Source organism: Rhodamnia argentea, chromosome 2 (assembly GCF_020921035.1).
Source record: "Rhodamnia argentea isolate NSW1041297 chromosome 2, ASM2092103v1, whole genome shotgun sequence".
Classification (NCBI taxonomy): Eukaryota; Viridiplantae; Streptophyta; class Magnoliopsida; order Myrtales; family Myrtaceae; genus Rhodamnia; species Rhodamnia argentea.
Genome location: NC_063151.1, coordinates 36,228,456 through 36,251,303, shown reverse-complemented (window position 1 = coordinate 36,251,303; position 22,848 = coordinate 36,228,456). Strand labels below are relative to the sequence as shown.

The 22,848-nt window shown below is 41.3% G+C and overlaps 3 protein-coding genes across 3 annotated transcripts; 1 reads left to right on the top strand and 2 right to left on the bottom strand.

The window, feature by feature from the left end:
* Positions 1-9,921: 9,921 nt before the first annotated feature.
* Positions 9,922-13,118, top strand: LOC115735972 (NAC domain-containing protein 76). Its single transcript, XM_030667462.2, has 4 exons — positions 9,922-10,045; positions 10,961-11,142; positions 11,879-12,153; positions 12,329-13,118. Exons 2-4 carry the CDS (start codon positions 10,974-10,976, stop codon positions 12,920-12,922), a joined length of 1,038 nt encoding a protein of 345 aa, XP_030523322.1. The 5' UTR covers positions 9,922-10,045; positions 10,961-10,973; the 3' UTR covers positions 12,923-13,118.
* Positions 13,119-16,442: 3,324 nt separating this feature from the next.
* LOC115738108 lies at positions 16,443-16,904 on the bottom strand. Its single transcript, XM_030670628.2, has one exon. The coding sequence runs from the start codon at positions 16,893-16,895 to the stop codon at positions 16,584-16,586; it is 312 nt and encodes a 103-aa protein (XP_030526488.2). The 5' UTR covers positions 16,896-16,904; the 3' UTR covers positions 16,443-16,583.
* Positions 16,905-17,404: 500 nt separating this feature from the next.
* LOC115739422 lies at positions 17,405-21,576 on the bottom strand. The gene is made up of 5 exons (XM_030672513.2): positions 21,432-21,576; positions 21,213-21,347; positions 21,060-21,097; positions 20,375-20,441; positions 17,405-17,978 (listed from the first exon to the last, which is right to left on the bottom strand). The coding sequence occupies exons 1-5, from the start codon at positions 21,561-21,563 to the stop codon at positions 17,580-17,582; spliced, it is 771 nt and encodes a 256-aa protein (XP_030528373.1). The 5' UTR covers positions 21,564-21,576; the 3' UTR covers positions 17,405-17,579.
* Positions 21,577-22,848: the final 1,272 nt, after the last annotated feature.

The window sequence follows — 22,848 nt, the reverse complement described above, 5'->3', positions numbered from 1 at the left end:
AGACACTTCTGAACTAAACAGCCAACTCTCGCTTCAATTGTAGCCTATAAAACTGTTCCTCCACCAAGGCAACGGATTTATCGCACCCCCAAATAGCCTCCAAAGCACACACCATGTAGTTCCCGAATCGGTTTCTCTCGAAGGGAACTATGCAGAATATACAACTTGTTGTCATAAAATAAGAAATTGTTTTGGATAATCATGTCACCATCGGAACTAGCAGCTTGACACTTCCTAGGTGTCTTGAAAGTCCTCATCCTCAAGATAGAGGTCGCACAAAGAGTTAAAGCCACCACTTCATTGTGCATAGTAACAAGTAACGCAGCTCGGCGGCTTAAAGCATCGGCAACTTTATTAAGATAGCCTACTTTATAAAGAAGCACAAAATTGAATTGTTCCAAAAAAGAAACCCAACGCTCAGGCATTCTGTTCAAATACTTCTAGCTTTTGATGTACTTGAGCGCTTAGTGATTCGTGTTGAGTACAAACTCATGATGGTATAGATAAGACTGGTAATGTTTAATAGCTCGTACTACAACAAAGGATTCATGTTCGTAAGTAGACCATCGACATCAAACTTCATTCAGTTTTTCACTAAAATAAGCAATTGGTTTGCCCTCTTGGGAGAGCATTGCGCCAATTCTTACTCTAGAAGCGTCACAATCTAGTTCGAATACTTTGTCAAAGTTTAGCAAGACAACAACTAGAACAATAGATAAATTCTCCTTGATTAGGGCAAAGCTCGCCTCTGTCGCATCACCCCAGTTGAATTGCCCCTTCTTTAAGCACTTTGTAATAGGGGCTAAGATGGTACTAAAATTAGGGATGAACCAGTGGTAAAATGTTGCTAGGCCATGAAAGCTACACACTTCCCCAACAGTCTTGGGTGTTAGCTACTCTTAAATAGCAGCAACCTTTGCCTTATTGACTCGAAGGCCATCAACACCAACTACATACCCTAGAAAGAGTAGTTGGTTGATCATAAAGTTGCATTTGGGCAAATTGATGTAGAGTTGACTAGGCTGGAGGATCTACAAAACATCCCATAGGTGGTCCACATGTTGTTGTTCATCTGGGCTATTGACAAAGATGTCATTGAAGTACACCACCACAAACTCTTCTAAGAAAGGTTTGAGGACTTGTGTCATCAAGTGCATAAAAGTGTTGGGAGCATTGGTAAGCCCAAAGGACATGACCAACCATTCGTAGAGTCCTTCACTTGTTTTGAACGCCGTCTTCTATTCATCTCCGGGCTTCATGCGAATTTGATGGTATCCACTCCGCAAATCAATCTTCGAAAAGGCCTTTGATCCTACCAACTTATCAAGCATATCATCCAAATGATGGATGGGAAATTGATACCTCACAGTAATTTTATTAATTGCTCGATTGTTTGCATACATTCGCATGCTCCCGGCCTTCTTCCGTGTAACGAGGACGGGAACGGCACGGGGGCTCATGCTCTCTCATATAAAACCTTCGGGGAAGTGAAGCAGCTTTCCCAACCCCAGACATAGGTTAAGAAGCGAAATGGGGCTAGGCCTTCACTTACTTAGCCAATAATTCATTTCCATGGCTATTTGGAAGCTAAACTCTAACACCTCTAAAAAGGTTGCCATTTTTTCATGTGAAGCTTCTTAGGAGCAATTTGAACTGGTGAAAATCTTAGAATGGGGTAAGGTCATACGATAATGAGGTAGGTTTGGAAGACTAGCACCGGGTAGAAAATTAATTTGGTGCTAGATATCTCGCATCGGTGGCAATCCATCGGGTAAGTCCTCAAGAATAATGTTAGAGAAGGCCTTCAACAATGGTTGGAGGGCTTCTAGAATTGTGATGGCTTCCTACGTGGATCCACTATCTACAATCAGGTAAGTGCCATTCCTTTTGCAAACATTAAGGAGAACGCCAGTTTCATTATTCTTTTGAGTAGTTTGCGAAACACGGGCAACTTCATTTAAAAATCGAAAAGTGATTTTAGTCTTCTCCCACGGAAAGGAGTAAACATTCTCACGCGCTCGATGAGTAACATCGACATCTTATTGCCATTGTCGTCCCAGCAAGACGTGGCACGCATCCATCTCAACAACATCACAAATTATTGTATCCTCATATGATTTTCCCATAGAAATATGCAAACGACAAATCTAAGTTACCTTAAGTTCGGGCCCCTTACGGATCTAACCAATCGTATAAGGAGGGGGATGAGCTTCTGTCTTCGATTGGAGGTGGTTGACATGTGCTTTGGATATGGTGTTCTCACAGCTGCCACTATCAATGATGACATCGCAAACCTTTCCATTGATAGTGCAACGGGTGCGGAAGAGGTTATTCTGCTGTGAGTCATCCTTTCGTGGGGCCAATAGCAGCCATCCGACCACGCAGTTAACATATTCTCCTTCTTCATCGGCCGCTTCTTCTTCATCCTCCTAGTCATTCTTGTAAAGTTCACCTTCATGCTCGTCCAGGTTCACCACCTTCCCCCGTAGACAATCACTTGAGAGGTGTCCGGGTTTGTTGCACTTAAAGCATTCCCTAGGTAGGGCTTCACGTAGGGATTTTGAGCAATATCACGAGCTTTTGAGGTAGGAGGCTCGGGAGGCTTGGGCGCCCCAATAGTATTCCCCAAATTTTGGTTCATAGTGTTGGATTGCCGATTAGATGACTCAGCAGCATCATAAGGTTTTCCTCGTCTGAATGTCCCTCAAGGAATATAATTGCTCGCTCGATTTGAGAAGTTGGTTCATTCCAATTGTAACTCCATTTTTCTGACCAGCTCTTGTGCATCTTCTACATAATATAGACGATGCAGCAAAACACGACCTTTGATGTTTAAGCGTAGGCCATAAATATACATGGCAGCTTGTTGCGCTTCCGATTCAGCAAGATTATTGCGGGCCGAAAGTGGGAGTAATTCCTTTGTGTAGACTTGAACCATCCGATCCAACTGTTTGCAGTCTTGAAATTATTAGAACATGACTTATTCATAGTTAGGTGAAAGGAACCGTACCTTGAGCATATGCTTCATCCGATTCTAGGTTTGGATGGGAGCCTTGCCTTGATGACAACGGGATAGTTATGTTTGCTCCCACCACGCCAAGGCACCAGCCTTCAGCTTGTAAGCCACCAATTTGACTTGACGTTCCTCTTCAATATCCATGGCATCGAAGAATTTCTTGACTTCCCAAAGCCAATCAAGGAAGTCTTCGATGTTGAGATTGCCATAGAAAATTGGGAGGTCGACCTTCAATTGGTATTGTTCTGGATCCCTTCGATAGCCTCTATTCTAGTAGCCCCTAAGGACCGGATCCAGAAATTCAATTTCATCTTCTTCGGAATCCTCAGCAAAGGCTTGACGCCTGTGCTGGGGGTTCACCCTACGTTCCACAGCTACTTCTGGGACGCAAGCGCTCGGAGCACGTTCAGCCGGAAGAACGTCGGGGTTAGGGTTTGCAGACAACCGTTGGATTAAGGCAAACAAATCTTGCATCGTCCGTTGGTTATCTTGCAGGATTCGTTGAGTTTCCTCAACAAACTGGGTAAACTCCTCTCGTGTAATGGGCTCATTGGCACAGCTCTCAACTACGGAGGCATTTCTATTCAAGTTATTAGTCATCGCCGTAAGGAGAACCCACTCTAATACCAAATGACGCAGGGAAGTAGTATCTGGAAAGCTTTCCCAAAATGATTGGTTGATATTTGAGAAAATGAATTGTGAACATTACATAGGGTGGACGTCCTTTATACAAGAAGGACTCCCTTATGGAAATAAAAATGTCATAAAATGCCATAATGAGAATCAAATTAAAACGAAAAGCAAATAAATAAAAATGCTTCAGTTATCCGAAAATCAAGGAAATGCGTGATTTTGGGGATGAAAAGATTGCAGCTCCATAAATGGTGCGATACGTATTTCAAGGGTCTATTTATGGCGGCGGAACCGCCCTAACTTCTGGTAATCGAATTTTTCTAGGAACTTCTGTGCCAACTGTTCTACATCAGTAGTCCAGTAAATGTCGAGTTTTTCTCAAGCAGTACAAACCCTGATATGTAATGATACAAATCCTTCCACTGAATCGTCACAATGTCCACGTCGTTATTGAACAAAACGGGATCATAGACCCACATCGGGAACTCACGGATTCGCCATCCATAGACTTTGCAAAGAGTTTCCTTAGACACGTTAAGTACATGCCGCAAATTCCAAAGCTGCACGATTGGCCTGGCCACAAATGTCTTTACAAATATCATAAGTCTTCTTGGGACTAAAATATCCATCGGACATAATGAGAAGCAACGAGGATTAAGGATTGAAATAAATAATAATAAGTTGCTTCAATCCTATCTTTCCGCCAACACCTCCAACGAGCGAAATTGTTGTCATCTAGAACGGTCCAGTCTCACCGTATCTCGATTCATGAATTTGATTGATTCTAACTCCATTATTGTGGAAATAAATTCTTAAAATTGTTGTAAAAATATTATCGAATGGGATGACCAACGGAATCAGACTTTCGCGTGATAACACTCTCTTTAAAGGTTTATTTGCCCCAAAACGTTGCTAATGATTTCTGGCAAATATCCTCCAAGATACAACAAAATCTCGATGAGAATAACATATAGCAATTCTAATATTTCTCCAAGATCTCTCAATTGAAACAATCAGAAAAGATAGCTATATTGCTTTATGAAAAAAAGTGAATTGAAAGTTCTGAAAATTGAAGTTCTCAGATAAATGAGAAATATTCAGGAATTTATAAAAAAATCTTTGAATAGACACAATCTTTCGAAGGTTAAAGAGTTAGGTCCGAACAGATATGACCTTTCACAATTGGAACATATCTCTTCAGAGGTTGTAAAAGCCTTTGTGAACAATTGCACTGCTGCAATATGACACAATGAAATTATTTGTTAGTGCCAAATCTAGTCTACATGCACACTCACATCTTTTTGGTGAGGCACAAGGTACCCCTTAGTTTGTTTGTACAAACTACTAACAATACCGGCCTTGGATTCTCATCAGCAGGCATTGGCACATTTTAATTTGTCGTTGCGCTATTATTCCCGATTGGGTTATTCTAATTCTGATTCCCAGGATTGGTACTATCATCCTGAGCACTCGAGTTAAAAACAACCTGGTTTTGACCATCGACAACTTCAAACCTCTGTAATGTTTCACTAGCGATTGCGGCATATTTTGGCCCAAAGTAATAGGATTATTCAATTGAGATGAATAAGGCGGGAGAACATACCCCATTATCGCCTGACCTCCATTCATGAGGATCGATTGAGTTGGCAATCTAGGCCTCGAAAGCCATTCGTTCATCATGTCGGTCATCAAAGGCTTAAGTACTTCCGTAACGTGATTCATCACGCGATAAACCATATCTTTTCGGTGTTCTTTGAACAACCTACACATGGTGACCACCATAACATGATCTGGTGTCAACTCCCTCCTCTGGGCTTCGATAAGGTCACACGGAGGATCTGACAAAGTTACTCGCTGATCACCATCCCCCAATGGAATAGTGGAAGAAGACTGAATGATCCAGTCATTCGTTAGCATGGTGTGGAGAGTAAACTTCAACATCAGCTTTAGGGGTGTGCAATTTGACCGGATAGAACCGGGATTTGAACCGGACCGCTCAAACAACTTGTCTAGTTTCCACTTTCGATGTAAACAGGTCTGGTTCCTAGTTCCAAATTTTTGGAACCGATTTGAACAGATTCAATTCCGGTTCCAAGTGCAGACCCACTCGAGAACCCGATCGATTTTTGTACCGGTTCTTAGCTACACTAAGAATAACATAATTTCTCTAAGTTGAATCTAACTATGCCTCGCTTCATCTATTACATCTCCATTCTTTGTCGCCTCTCTATCTGTTCTTTGGAGTAAAATTTTTATGGATGAATGTAGAATTGATTAAATATTTATTTTGATGAATGGGGAACAGAGTTCTATAATAAATATTTTATGTTATGTGGTTGAAATTTTTATTGTTTATAATTATACATGCCTACGTGTTTGAACTTTTCATCATTTATAGTTGTAAGTGACCACGTGTTTGGAGGATAGAGGATTTTATCAATCATCTTTTACTTTGAGCCGTTTTATTGCTCGTATTATTTTGATGTAAAAAACGAAATTAAAAAAAAACATATGTTCTCGGGTAGACCCTAAAATCGGACAAAAAAAAAAATAGAGTAGGTTCTAAAACCGGTTCCAGTAAAACAGGGTAGGTTCTAGGTTTTAAGCTTAAAACCTGCCCACCTTGGAACCGATCACCCTTACCAGTAGCATTATGGGGTTCTTCACTCCTCATTCGTGCCATCGGTAACTCCTCAAATCGAATGACAAGTAGTCTCACTAGGCGTGCCAAAAATATGTTTCGTTGAAAATGATCTCGTTTGACAAAATACCTTTCATCAAAATTGATTCTTCGATTTTTATTGCGAAGAGAAGGATTCGGTGGTGATTCCAAACATGAGTCTCAATGACTCACAGGGAATATATATACTTTGTCAGAAATTAAATCGACGACAAAGTCTCTAAACCTATGACCAAAGTACTTGAATTGAAAGGTACGAGAATACAAAGTTGAGGAAAACATATATTGCCAAAAGTAAAGAATGTTGAGTTTTGTCATTGATTGAAGAAGGGGATTACAAAGAGTACACTTGGGTATTTATAACCCTTACAAACAAAGGTTACACATGGAGGTTACTACATTTTGAAAGAGCAAATAACTTCCTTTCGGTGGTTACCCGAAGTTACTTTATGAACGGATATAAGATAACCAACCAACATTTGTCTTCATAACGGTGGTCATCTTCATGTGTGTTGCATACCGTAAGTACAAATGACTTTATGAGAAATTTCAAGACTCTAGTCAATAATTTCACGTTATGTTGTCGATGACTTCACTAGCGAGTTACCGACTCCCTTCAAGTTATCAAGTAGTATGTCCATTATTGATTGAATCCTTCTCTTATTGACTAAGGGTGCGTTTGGGAATGATTCTAATTAAAAAAAAAAAAACAATGTTGTTGAGAATTCATTTTTTTTATTCTGTTCTCTGGACATGTTTTAGAAAATCAGAATGCATTTAGTAACTGCATAAAATTTGTGCTTCCCGAAACAGAAATTTTTGGAAACTGCATAAAGTTTCTATTCTCGGGAACAATTTCTCTACCCAATTTTTCATGTAAATTATGTCTTGTCACTATAAAGTCAACCTGTATAGCATCACTAATAAAATGAATACGGATCATGCATAATCCATAATTATTTATTTCGTGGAGCATGAAGACATATACAAAATCCTTAAAAAAAGAACATAAGCTCAATAAAAAATTTGCATTTAAATTTTGGTCTTGTTTCTTGGGAAAATTACCAAAAAAGTCCCAAATCTATTGCAATTTTGTCAATTCACCCTAAACCTTTTTTTTTTTTTTTTGCAATAGAATACTAAACATTTTGCAATTGTGTCAATTCAGTTCATTTGATTGGCTAGCTTCGACGTAGCAAATTTTTAATAATAATTTAATTTTTAATTTTTTATATTTTTTTCCTTTTCTTTTTTGGGTTTGGGTCGGCGGAGGTCGCCAGCCCTTTGTCGGCCCAAACAAAAAAAAAAGACAAAAAAATTACTAAAAAATTAACAATAAAAAATTTTATTAAAAATTTGTCATGTCAAGACCGACGGAACCATGTCCGCATCAACTAGCCAAACGGACTAAATTGGCACAAGATGGAAAAAATGTTAAAAAATAATTTTAAAAAATATTAAAGTATTATTAAAAATTTGCCATGTGAGCGCTACGTCGGCACCGACCGACCAAATATACTGAATTGACACATTTACAAAAGGTTTTAGACTCAATTGGAACAATTGCAATAGGTTTATGACTTTTTTGGCAATTCTCCCATTGTTTCTTAAAAGTGATTCTCAAACAAAAATTAATTTTTTTTATTCTTGTTTTTGCTCTAAATTTATGTCCAGGAACATAGTCAAAGAATTTGAGAAGCATAATCATTTATGTTATCAAACAGGTTTCTCATCTTTTTTTATTTCGGGAACAGAATCAAAAAATCATAATCGTTATCAAACAGGCCCTAAGTCTTATACTTGCCGATAATAACTAAAAGCTGGTCATTTTTGGATGTCAATAACTTTAAAAAGGGGGAAAAAAAAGTATGTGAAATGCCATAAGTTTCAGTAAATGTTTAGATAGAGCAATGGCTACGAAGGAAATGGGCTTCAAAGGGTGCAAAAACTCTTGATAATTGGTAGAGCGCATGAGTCATGCAAAGATTTGCTCACGACATGGATAATGATCTTGGGAGAGAGAGGCGAGCACTTTACCTCTCAACTGCCATGCTTAGTACTAATAGTTAAGTTATCCATCTTTTCACGGGGGTTCCAATGAAACAATTAAAAGTAACAGGCCTGTATTTTTGGGATTACAAGAGGGGAAGCAGTACGACCACCTAAGATTCCAAGCTTTTGCAAGTGAAATGTGGGGAGATGGCCATAGGATTCCCATGGACAACTCAATTGCTACAACTATTAATGGCGTAATGCAGTGTTCGTAAAGGCAACGGCACACGGTCACGCAGGTTTAAGAGAGTTGTGGACTGGCGATTGTGATGAAGTTGCGAGGCTTGACTAATCAATAATGGCAAAATGTTCAGCGATTATTCTGGGGCGGTCTCCGTAATTGACCGGGAACCATGTAGAGAGAGGGGGGAGGTAGCGTGGGAATCCCTTTGGTGGTAGTGGTACTGGTAGTGAATGAGGCCAATCCCAACAACATCAACAAAACTAAATTAAATTTTAATCCAACCGAGACATCGGTTTGTGTGGTCTGTGTTGGATCAGCACGTGTATATTCCACGGACTTTCAGGGGATTTGCTTCCTCACGTGCCCATCTCCATCTCCCACCCACAACTAGTTCTCTTTCTCCTCAATTTGCACTGAATTTGAGGTCCCATTTAAGCTTGACATTGAATCCCTTTCTTTCTTTTCTTTTATTCATTCGACGACCAGCTGTTAATTAATGCTGGACATGCAGATTAGTCCCTTTCTATTCTTCTTCCATTCCCTTCCGGACGGGATCCAAGGATCGACTTTGTTCGCATGATCTTATAAACTATGTACATACACACTCAAAACCTAGACAATAGTCTCCCAAGTTCTTGAATATTGATTATTCAAAATATTTGCCTCTCTATCTAATTCCCTGTGTGAATAATCAATTGACCTGCTTTGATCTACTCAAGTTATTAGGACACTCTACTTTCGAAGAATTTCAATACCAACGGGGCGATGTTGAAAGGTGTAGTAACGTAAAACGGGTTGCAATCGGAGAAAAGAACAATTGATGGATGCATATTTTATTAAAAAGGATAAATTGTATATCATCATTTTCAAAAGGTAAGGCCGGAAAAAAAAAAGAATACTAAGATAAGTAGCAGGATTATCCACGTAACGGTTGGGACGAATTGTGGAATGCCCTTATAAAAATGAGCAGAAGATTGCTAGCTGTCCATAATGTGAGCTAAGATTATCAGACAAAAATGTGGAGATGGGTAAATGACAGCAGCGCAGAATTTCTTCATTGTAATGAGGCGATAGCCGGGGCAAGGTTTCCCGTTCAACGGACACCCATCGCCTCATTTTTGCTTTTTAGTCCAATAGTAATACAAGCTCTCGTGACAAAAATGAGGCTGGTCAAGCCGCATCCCTACTGCAGAATATTGGATTGTTTATTGGAAAAGGCGGAGACTATCCTGATCGTCATCTCTCTTTTTCTTTGAAATTCCCTTGCTTCTTTGTTTGAAAGTCCCTCTATGTAATTTGTTTAATAATGACCTCTCTCTCTCTCTCTCTCTCTCTAGCCCCACCCCTTCACGTCTCTTCTTCATCAGCGGCTTCTCTCCCCTCATCTCTTCCGGATAAAAAGTTTGGCCCCTCTTCAAAAGTTCACTTCTTGTCATTCCGCAAAAAGAACGAAAAGGAAACAGAGCCATTGACATCAGAGGTCTGCTCTTTTTCTTCTGCTTTCACCTATTCTCTCTTTCAATTCGTCGATATGTTCCTTAATATTTGTTCATTGCTGTCGAAAAGGTCGCTAAGGCTACGTCCAACTGCATACTTCCAGTTCTAGGGTTCATCAGTTAGTTCATCTTTCATTATTTTGTCTGTCTTCTTCATATGTGGGGCATGCCCTGCAATAGTGAAGCTGATCAGTTCACTCTTTTTTTCCCCCTCTCTGTTTGGATCGAAGGTCATGCAATAGAGTTTGAATTCATTAGATGTTTTGCACATGCTCATTTCAGCTATCTTCTAGAGCAGCATCCTCTCTTCTCCACTCCATGATGAGCAGTGTAGATCACATGTAAAGCGCGTGCTTAGTTTAACTACTTGAGCTATTCCCACGAGAAATTTACCATGGTTGACTAGCGTCACAAGTATCCATCCTTTTCTTCCTAGGGTTTTAAGACATCATCTATATTTCTTCTGAATTTCTCCTTCCCCTTCTGACCAAATATCATATAAGATGCATTGTTTTTCGGAGGAGTGTGTGCGTCCATCTAGGGTTGCTGCGGAGGACTTACAACGTTAGCGGTCCTCTTCTGACCTTGAAGATATTACTAAACCATCTCTTCGTTTTCGAAGTCCTTGTTGTTTGCCAAATACACCACTTTATTTCTTTCTTTTTGTTTGGTTTTATTCTTATCCACTCTCTTGAGTTTTCTTAGGTCTCTTTGGAGCTTGTAGTCTATTACATGTTACACATACTAGGGTTTGATTCTGTGCATGAAATATATATTATGACTACGAAGAGCAGTTGTCATATGGATCCAGCCCCCCTACCTTTTCTTAAGTTGCTTGTAGACTCAGCTAATAAAACCTGCATGATTTTTCTCTGTTTTTTTCGTTTCCCCCCCATAAGGAAGTAGAAGAAGATGATGGCAAGCAATGGACAACCGTCGGTTCCACCCGGATTCCGATTTCATCCCACAGATGAGGAGCTTCTCTATTACTATCTGAGGAAGAAGGTGTCTTATGAAGCTATCGATCTAGATGTTATTAGAGAGATTGATCTCAACAAGCTCGAACCTTGGGATCTTAAAGGTCGTTATGCCCACTTGCTTCATAAGTTCCTTCTATTTAATACCCCGTGCCTCGCACTTTTCATTCCATGCTTTAATAGACCAAGGTATGAGAAAACTGACTGTATATGCTAACACATCAACTTGAATCAAAGATAAGGGTCCATAGAGATTTTTCTTTCCGCAGAGTACATAAATCTCACTTTGGAACATAATGAGATCCATGTTATTAGTTTCCAGAAAAAGAGAGAATGAATTGAACCTGCATTAGAAGTTGGTTAGCTACCTCTCATTTTGTTCTAGGATTCTTCCTATTCATAGGTCATTTTTAACAGTATTGATACTCTTGAAAGGTGTTCTATCTGCTCCATCCATGTATAGAAAAGTTCCAGTTATGTAACTCCCAAAACCCTACTTTTTGACGCATGCTTTGGCTTGACTGCATGGAAGACCTGTATTGCACCAAAGAAAGAGAGGACCGTGGAATAAAACTGCAGAGCAATGGCGGAGATACACAAACTAGTGTGCTTTATCCACTTTGTAAATAGAGTTTGTATAAGTTTCCGTATTTTTGGCATTGATGTTAATTTAATCTGGACCAGATCTTATTAATATGTGCAGTTGTGGCATTATATCTCCTTGCCTTTGGGAGAAATATACATCCGAATGGATGTGGTACAAGTCAAAATTTAATTACTGGCACCGACATATATTTAGCGATGTATCTGATGAGGGCTGCATGTTGTAAACAATTGCAGACAAGTGCAAGATTGGAACGGGTCCTCAAAACGAGTGGTACTTCTTCAGCCACAAGGACAAGAAATATCCGACGGGAACACGGACAAATCGGGCAACAGCAGCTGGATTTTGGAAGGCAACAGGGAGGGACAAGGCCATCCACCTGAGCAACTCAAAGAGGATAGGGATGAGGAAGACCCTGGTCTTCTACATTGGACGTGCTCCTCATGGCCAGAAGACCGACTGGATCATGCATGAGTATCGGCTTGAAGAAGAATCTGCCCCAGACCTCCAGGTATTTGTCCATAAATATACAAGTTCAATCATATATTAGTACAGCAGCTACCCAGTGGAGATAGATTTATGTATTTACATGCCAAAAGGAAATTAAATGGATGAGAACTGAGGAATTGCTGTCGCGTGACTCGAAAAAAGTGGCAAGAAAATATTCAAAAACGATCTCTTTGCAGGAAGATGGTTGGGTGGTGTGCAGGGTGTTCAAGAAAAAGAACCAAAGAGTTGGGTTCCAAGCAGAAATGGGTCAAGAACATCAAGATCATCATGAGGAGTCCCGTGGACACATCAGTCAGGGCATGAAGTCAGGAGGTGGTGGGGGTTTCTGCATAACATCACAAGTGGAGCCCAAGCAACATCGTCCTCATCATCATCATCATCATCTACAACTGCAGTCCCTCCTGTGCAACAATTACAACATGGAATGTTCCATGCACCTCCCGCAGCTGTTGAGCCCAGAGGTCGCCTCCTCCTCCTTTGGTGATGTGCAGGAGATGCTGAGGCTCACCGCTACTTCCACATGCAGCAGTTCCAGTGGCGGCGGAGGAGATTGGTCCTTCTTGGACAAACTTCTGGCGGCCACGTCTCAGCACCAGCAGCAGCAGCAGCAGTGCCTCCCCCTGCAGCAGGCTGATCCATGCCAACCGCTGCCTAAATCCTATCCATCCTCCCAAGTGCAAGTCGTGGCCAATGCCGGAGCCTCATCTCACCACAAGTTCCCTTTCCACTATTTGGGTTGCGATCCAGACATGTTCAAGTTCCCCAAGTAGGTCGCTAGCTACCTAGGGTTCAGCAATTTAATTTGCTTGTCAGGACCACTCACGGCCTGGATCTTAAGACAGACTTGATGATCTGCTTATCGGCTACCTTCTATTTTTCTTGAGGGGTTGGTTAATTCCGTGTGGTAGAAGTACCTCCTTGGAGCCGCTTGAGAGGACGCTTTGAAGGAAAATTGTCCTTGGATAATGACTTTGTTGTGGTTTTGAGCTATCACAGAGCACAAACTACAATGGCACGTTAGGTAGAAGGGAATCGCCCGGGATGGGACGGGACGGGACGGGACGGGACGCCCATTCCATTTCTAGTTCCCAATCCCTCATTTGGTGGAGAAGAAAGGAATGCCATACAAGACTTGTCAAATTGAAAATTAATAATGATTAATATTATAAACTAATCAAACTGAAAATTAGAATGAATTAATTTCAAATAAATTAGTGATTAGAACTTGTCGATAATGTATATCAAGTAACTAATTTGACGATGCTCAAATCGGTCAAGGTTGGGCCAACCGAACTAAGCTAATTATTGGTTCAACTACACGCCCCAAAGGACAATGAAGTAGCTCGGGTTGTACATTAGTTGGAACGAGGAAAATGAGCGTGGAACGCCATTACGGCTCTTTTTGCGTACCTCGACAAAGACTTTTTACCATGTATTGGGAGTGTGTGATTGACTTGTCTTTCAGCTATGGGAAATCCCCTTGTTGGCCCTTGCATAGTTATTGCATAACCATTAAAATATTGAAAAGACAGTATTTGAGCTGTTGAAGTCAAAGGACACAGCACCCATGCGCGGAGGTTTGGCCTTCTGCTAGGTCTGAGGGCTTGGTGGCTATTCGTGCTTTATTATGCAATGATGTTGGTGCCTTGCTCTCAAGTTGGCCATAGGCTCCTTTCCACTGGATCAACCAGTGGCCATTGTTCTCAAGCTGATGGTTGGAAGCTGGTCAGAAATGAAGGTCCTATTGACCACTGGCACAGGCTGGTGCGGTTCAATCCTGATGTGCCTAATTCAGCTCTATAACAAGTGTATACACTCTTGCTGCAGTCAAGTGGAGTTCATGGAACGATTGGATGGAAAATGGAGTTTGCGTTGGATCTACAAGCTTTGAAAGGTAAACCGTCTGTGTTAAAAGTTGGAGATAGATGATCTGGAATGGGACTATATAAATTTCTTTATGGAGAAGAAGGAGCAACATTCTGCACAATTGGTGGTGTTCCTCGAGTTGCTGGAACTACCGAGAGTGTGATGTTTTCAGTTCGAGGTCGAGTGTCTGGCATGTTACTGTTGCTGATGAGGAAATCCATGGTTACCTGAGGATCGACAAGTATGTCCATAGATGGAGGATCGGTGTTCCTTAGCGAAACTGGTATATGTAATCGGCCCAACTCTTTATACGATGGTTATTGTTTCAAAGGAAAAGTCGAATATGAAGAGAAGTACGCCAGTTAGTCAGTCATCACAAGTCTTTTGACCTTGTGGCTTCAAGTTAAAAAGCTCCTCCGACTTGTAGGATTTCATTGCATTGCATGTACCTCCTCTTCATTTGAATTAAAGCGTTTAACCCCCGTTGATCCGGAGAACCGACATAGTTGCAAAATTTCGGTTGACCAAACTTGAAATTCGCCGAAACAAAACTCAGCAAAAATAGTAGAGAAATCTTAATCACTTCCCTTTGGACAGTTCATATGTTGACTAATATGGCCCCTACATCCACTGTCGGTGCTCCCGTACGCCTGTTAAAAGATGCATTCATCCAGATATTGTTTGTTTGACATATAAGAGCTCCCATGGAGCATGGTACAAAAGAAGTCTAAAGCTAATCCAAAACATGAATATGAAAGGGGCACGTCTGGAGGTAAGAAAAGGAGAAGTTTTGTCTCGTTGTTTGTGTTAATTTCAAATTGCTTTGGGATGCTTATAGTGAAGATTTAACTGCAGGGTTTTCTTTTGGATTTGAGGGGGACTAATCCATGATAGGAAATTGAATCTCTACTGGCAAAAATTATCCCAAAAAAATCATAAACTTGTTACACTTTTTCCAATTCAATTCTAAACTTTTCAATTTTGTCAATCAATTCCTAAACATTTTCACATTTTATCAATTGAATACATCCAGTCAATTTTGGGCAAAAATCCCCGACATGGATAGCAATCGTCGTATGTGGTACAATTGTCATTGATGTCGATCTTTTTTAATAATATTCTAACATTTTTTATTTTTTTATTTTTATTTTCCTTCTTTCTTTGCTTTTTATGTACTTTGTTTTTATGCGAGGTGACCAACAACCCTAGGCAGCCACAAAGGCCCTAGGCGAGGCCTTCACAGCCTCATATGCCACGGGCAAGGAGACCTTTTCCCAAAACTAGCAAGGGCCTTCGTGCCCTCGTGCAGCCGACTCTAGGCGAGGGCTTCGTAGCCTCGTCAGCTATGAAAGGCCATGAAGGCCTTTCGCCGTATTTGAACAAGGGCTCGCCAGCTACAAGTGTGTGAAAGCCCTCACCGAATCTGGGCAAGGGCCGCATTGCCCACAGCATACAAGGCTGTGATGGCATCGCCAAGGGCCTTCGCAACCCTGCCGGCCGTAGGGGAGGGTTTGCTAGCATAGAAAAGAAGTATAGAAAAAAATTCAAAATTCAAAAAACTTATAAAGACAATCAAAAATATTATTAAGAATTGTCGACGTCGGCGTTGGTCGTGTCACGTGGGGCAATTGGCATCCAAGCCAACGTCGGTCGTGTCATGTAGGACAGCATATGTCCATGTTGGGGATATACGATCAAAATAAGCCGGATGAGCTCAATGGACAAAATATAAAAAGGTTTAGGACTAAACTAATAAAAGTGCGATAGGTTTAAAACTTTCTAGATAATTTCTCCTCATTAATTGTCGAGATCGTCAGTGGACGTAAGATGTTATTTGACGACAATTGGAGTTTTTAAATTAAAAACATTCTATTTCCATAGTTTTATCTTTATGAATTACCTATATTGATATGATAACCATACAACCATGCATACACACTATGAATACTTGAGATGACCACCGATACTATTTTGCAGTCGGCGTGATTCTTGAACTCCACTATCATTTTCATTTTCCAACCTTGTCACCCGGCAAAACGTTATCGTGATGTTGACATGAGTACATGCGAGAAGGCCCATTTAGCATTTAGTCTGACCCACTTTTTTTTTTTTTCTTCCTCTTTTTGGGCATGCTTTCAGCATAGTTTGAGCAGTTTGAGGAATTTAGGATTGAGCTTAAGTTTTTGCTTGGCGGGAGGTTAAAAGGATCGAATTTGAAGTTTTCTTTTTATTTTTCTTTTTGGTTGGTCGTGATCGAGTTTGAAGTTGAGAGCCCCCAGCTTTGCTGGACTTGACTACCCAAGTATGATTCCTCTGCGAACTTACTTACTAATATGGCGCTTTGCCACGTGGCACAGTCAGATGAGTGTTAAACAAAGTCTTTAAGTGTACCTCTTTAAGATTATTCAAGAGGTAATCACCTTATTGATTCAAAGCCATTACATTGAAAGAAAGCACAAATGATCGATCCAGGTACCTGACGGTAGATACATGCAACCAAGACAGTAGAGAGAGAGAGAAGCTACATCAACAAAAAGCTAAGAGGGTTTTGCGTGATTGTTAACGTCATCCGGTGCCAGTGACGCCCAAGTCGATCTTCTGCTTGTCCCCCGCCTCCTCCTCCTCCTCCTTGGTTTTACCAGCGGCGGCTGCACCAAAGACAGGGCCGTCGTGGCCGGTGGCATCCGAGACCTTCTCCTCGAGCAGGTCCACCTGAATGGCGCCCTGGTCCTGAGAGGTGCACATGTCCGTCCTCGTCCTGTTCTCCCCACCCTCTACCGACTCGTACGTCGTCGCCGTCTTCGACTCCTTGGGCTCTGCCCCCTGCGCTCCTGACATTTCTCTTCTTAGAGTTATCCTTCTCTCTTCTTCTTTCATACCACAACGGAACTAAAATAGGAAGAAACAGAGAAGAGGAGGCACCGGAGCAATTGTCCACGTGGAAGCCTCGGCACCTAAGCCTCCCCAAATTGCAACCACGTGCCTCCCCACCCTGGCAGTGGCAGCTCATCACCTCATCCACCGCCACGTCACCAACTCAATCCTGGTTTTTTTAATGGCGATAAAGGATTAGCAAATGGCATTCTGGGCTGCTTGGGCCCACTACAGTATGGCTCCTGCTCTTAAGTGGGCCCTGCCCGACCCAAACCTGCCTTTAGGAAGAGGGTAGTGGCTACGGAAGTTCCCCTTTTTTATTTTTCCCCTCTTTCGGTGGATTAGCATCTCAAGTTCCTCTAACGAGCAAAAAGAAAGAGTCTTGGTAGCGAACCCCAAACCAAGAGATCATGTCCTAGCACTACTGGATCACACATACCTCAGAACCCATGCATTTCAAGTCAGCTTATCATTACCGGGCCCGCAGACTACCTTGCCATCACCAGAAAACGGTTTCCCAATGAGTAGATTGTATTACTTCCGCAATTGTTTTGCAATCACTAAAGAAGAATGATGAATTTAAGATGCTGCCAAGAACTCACATGATCATGTGACTTAAAATCTCGTTTCCATTCCAAATTCATAGAGGAAGGACAGAAAAAACAAATGCAGGTACTGTAGAAAAAACTACTGCATCAAGGTATTTACAGCCATGCTGACCGCGAAGCCCAATATAGCACCGGCTAAAACTTCCACCTCCGTATGCCCAACCGATTCTTTCAGCCTTATTCCACTCTCTCCATCGACACCAGATTTATTGTCCCCATCATCACCCACTCCTAACTGCAGTTGTTTCTCCTCTATGTTGTCAGCTCTGAGCATCAACGGAGTAGTGGTGATTTTTGAGTTAAAGGAGCCCCTTTCAGCTCCATCCATTGGAAACCTGCCGCTTCGATCCAAATTCATGGTTGATGAAGATGACTTTCCCACTCTGTCACTTTCCGCGCATGGAGATTTCACCTGTGCTTTCTTCAGCAGAGTTTCATTCATCACCCTGGCATGTTTCCCCACTTCTCTTCTTACCCCCTGCACGCCCACCAGGAGAAAATCCGGTGGAAGATTCCCCAACTCAGCCAACTAAACCACAGAATAATCGAGCTACATTGCTACAATGTAAGCAGCTGATTACAGATTCTACCCAAAAATATAAAATAAAAACGTTGCAAGAAAAATGACTGATGAGGAAGCACGGCTAATATTTACTTTATTCTTTCAAGTGGGTCACCGGTGAAGCATAACAGAGGTACCCCCTTACTTCCAAGTCATAGATTGTCAGATTTTCATGACCCCAAAAAGGGCTTAGACCACGAACAAGTTGTCCTCTATCATATTGGGGAATCCTGCGGTCCAAAACCATTACGTCATACAGCAGATACAAATGCGACGAGACTGCACTTGACAAGAGTTGGACAACTCCAGCATTTTACCGGGGATCCAAAGTCCTTCAATATTCTTAATCTAAAGCATCCTGTGAGTCTAATCCTCTGATTCCTCTCCATAGTCTTATATGACTTCATGGCAACTCAACCCCAAGACAACCACAAGAGGGAAATACTTCACTGTCATTGAATCTGTTTTATTGGCAGAAAAGTATTCTCAAACTCACTGGCTTTGGTTTTAGATAGGATGATGTGTGCAGCATGCTTTTGAGGGGCTTAGTCCAAGAGACTAACATATAAACCAATAATATATGCCCAAGTTGCCATTCATGCCCACCCTTTTTAACAGCCCATGATGGCAGTTTCTTTTTGTTTCCGATAAACAAGTTATGATGTCCATTATGGCTGAACTAATAAATACAGGGCAGATATGATCTCTAATTTATAGACAAGGCTAATGTGATGACTGGTATTCCTATCCGCTTGTTGTCTGGATGTATAATAGCACAGTGAATTCTGCTCAGGTCTAGGTGAGAATCATTAAGAACAGCATCAAAATTGCAAGTGATATTCTCAAAAAAAGGGTGGCATGCCATAACCCTTAAAATACTAAAATCTACATCAAGTGAAATTTGATAAATGCAATTCACGGCCACCCATTTTATTCCTCTTATTAGGTGTTAAAGAGGGGAATGCAACTAGTAATTATAGTAAGGGTTGCTAAGTGAAAAACTGGCAAGCTTCTTGATGGAGGATTGGGGCCATAGTATTTGGATTAGGATATTAGGCTTCCTCATTAAGACTTTCCTACTTTAACATGGAAAAGGATTGAGAAGAGTTTTTAAATACATTCCTTCCCTATGGATAACTCATTTCCCTACGGATAACTCATTTATTGAGTCATTACAATTTCAATATTGAACTTTTGGTTCTTGAGTTACATGTTGCAATTTCTCTCTTAGGCGTGATGCTTAAGCAACTACAAGTATGGAAGCTTTCGTCCGACATGTTAACCTTTTCTTGAAAATCCTTTAGTTCCTTGGCTACATTTTTTCAGCCCAAGTCCCAAGCAACTGCTCAGAGATACTTCTTATGGGCACAGTTCACAGGTATTGTTTCTAGCCAGGTAAGTACAGACATGTCTAGCATCTGATCAGATCATCCAACATCACCTCTCTGTCTGCTAGGATATCGAAGGAGGTGAGGAGGTGCTTATCCCTGATTTCTAAGGCTTCTGATATGAAGACCAATCAAGTTATCAATCTTCAGCTACTGAGAGAATCAACTGTAGCGAAGTTTCTTAGGAGGGATGGTCTTTTAAACAGACGAAGGAGTTGGGCCATATTAGCAATGGAAGACGTTGAGCACATGATCAAGCAATGTATTTCTTGGATGGAAGATAGAGCCACCAAATTGAGTTAGAAAGAAGGAAAGGCTGGAGAAAGCCAAACCAGACTAGGCAATCCACTTACGGAGACCAATGAAATAAGTGAAAAGATGAGGATAAATAAACTCTAGTTGGTGCAAAAAGTGGGGGCAGAAAGAAGCTACAACTACACAGTGACAATTCTCTCAACCTTTCAGCCGTGGGGGGATAAATCACATTAATGAAGGAAAATGAGGTGACTATTTTATTTGTGACCCAAAACTGAAGGTAAGGTTGTAATACATGACGAAAGAACATACAAGGTGGTAAATTTTCACAAAAGCATAATAAGCCACCTCCCAAGAAACAGTATAAACTTGAACCAAGTACCAATAAAGAGTTTGCTACCAAATGCCACGCATCCTTAATTCTTCTTATAGCAAATCCTCAGAGAACTAACAAAAGGAGGTATTCTCTTCACCGTTAACCGGGAAAAAAAAAAAAAGGGAGGTATTTGCTTCAAATAGAACAGCTAAATGCTAGGTGTGTTAGAAATAGGCAAGATAAAAGGAGCAGGTATCACGCTTTTAAACATCAGTCTGGAAGGATAAGAAGAAATTAGAACCCACAAAGGCAAGAATAATGTGAAAGAAGAAAAAGGAAAAAAAAAGGATTACCTGGGAATCATACATGACAAGTGCAGCATACACAACCGAGAGTCCAAAAATTGAATCTGAGAATCCCCTACCACAAGGTAAGGTAGAAAAAGAAATGTGAACCTCGAGAAAAGATCATTTAAAAGAAAGAAAACCAATGCCCCCTTTAGGAGATGGAAGCATTATGGAATGACATTTTTACAGTTACCTTCAGAGCGGATGCATAAGAGACCAATTTAGGAGGAATCGTAAAGACTAGGGGAGAAGAGTCCATTAGTTCTCTCCAGTGCTTCCGGAGTAACACAGAGAGGCACGGGGATTCTTGGGAAGTGGAAGTGTTACACTATACAAACGCTTTTAACATATGGCTCACGAATTTGGGAGCTTCTTATTAAATGAAGGAACACCCCACATGCGCATGGTAGCAATAACGGCAGATAGATGGAGATGGAAGAGGCTCGAGAAACCAAAGCTAAAAACGCCTGAGAAGAAAAGAGACTCGCTACACATTCCTCCAAGATGAGACATCAACTAACCTATGCAGAAAGTCAATACCCAAGCAACGTTGAGAGGAAAGGAGAAAGGAAATTGGTGCAAAAGGCTCTAGCCTCTAGTTAGGGTTGGGGATAGGAATGGCAAATGCAGTGCTTCCGGGAAAAGATTCAAACATCACATTCTGAAAACCTGGGAAGAAAGAAGGGGTTACCTCTCGAAAGAAAGGGAGGTAGCGGTAGCCACAACTGCCTATGAAAGACAAATAAGAGGGAAATACGATTAAGATTGAATAAAGGGAGTGGGCGTCTGGCATTCTATTGGAACGGGTATAGTCAGGAGGGAAGGGAAAGGAAAGGGAACTCACGGCGGAGTGGGTGGAAGGGAAACCACCGGAACGAATGGCGGCCCTGAAATCGAATAGCTTGGCATCTCCCTCGGGCGATGTGAATGGCTTGGACAGCTGGCCGATGGCCGCCGACACACCAGCAGCGATGAGCACCTACCAAGTCTCGGAAGCCCCCCCAAAATCAAATCACCAGAAAAAGGAAAGAGAGGGAGATGAGACATGAGAGAGAAGGCTCACTTTGTTGTGGGCGATTCCGGCGATATCTTGGAATCCGACGTTGAGGCGGACAACCAAGTTACGTGAGGGAGAGGGAGAGGCGCAGCGGCAGGCGTACCACATGGTCGAGTTCCAGCACCTCCCCGCCGCCATTCCAGGTTCCCTGTGTCTTGGGCGGCCCAGAACCCGTATTTGTCGCACACTGTTACAAGCCACGAGATCAAAATTTTGCTTTGCTTTTCTTTGCTGTAGCTCTCACCTACCACGGATGCCATTGATATGTAGAGTGGTGTATATCCCTATTTAGTATGCGGCGCTGACAATCTCGGGAGGCCTCCATGTGATATTCGAATGTAATTGACACATGATCAGCATTTCAGACACGCCATCGATATGTGAGTCCAGCATTCCGATACGTCATTTCGATACCCACGAGGTCAAATTTAAGTATTTTCAATAAATTATGTATCAAAATATAAATTTATTAAAAATATATATTTACGTCATATACCCAGCCACCTCAAAATTAACATACCCAACCGGTCTTAAAAAATACCTAATCGTGAATCTCTAACAAAAAAAAAAAAAAACAACTCACAGCTAATATTTTTATATATACATGATAATTTATCATATATATATAGAGAAATATATATTCAATATATAACGTGTCGAAATTTTTAATTTTTTGAGAAATTACTTATCGTGTCGTGTCGTGTCGCATATCACATGTCGTGTTGGTGCTACATAGGTACATCTCAATCACCGATCTTATATGAGATGTAGGCACAATCTTGAATCGGTAATAATCCGTTCGATTCAAGATAAGAGATGAAGTTCATGGTCAATTAGGAACTCTCTCAAGTTCTCGATCTTCGTAGGATCTGCAGTTTCATCCGCCTTTAAGTTGGAAATGGAATGTTCGACTTAAAAAGGAACAATTTGTCAAATATATCACTCCAGATAAGCACCTGGCTTAGTTGGCGATGCAACTTAGACATACTCAATACTCCGGAAAATTACCAAAAAAGTCATAAATATATTTCAATAATGTCAATTCAATTCTAAATTTTTTTTCAACTCAATCATAAACTTTTTTGCATTTATGACAATTCAATTCATTTGATTAGCCAGCGTTAACGTGACACTTTCGGCATTGATGTGGATTTTTTTAAATAATACTTCAATAACTTTTGAAAAAAAATTACATTTTGTTTTAGTTTTTCTCCCCCGCCCACCCTCCCCCCCCCAAACTCCACTAAAGGCCTCGCCGGCACTAGGCAAGGGCGCATGGCCTCTCACAGATATGGCCGACCCTCGCCGTCACTAGGCTAGGACATGTGGCTCGTTGCCTAGATATGGTCAAGCAAGGGCATTGCAGCACTCACCCGGACCAAGCAATGGCCACAAAGTCCTCGTCGGCTAGAGAGAGCGATGA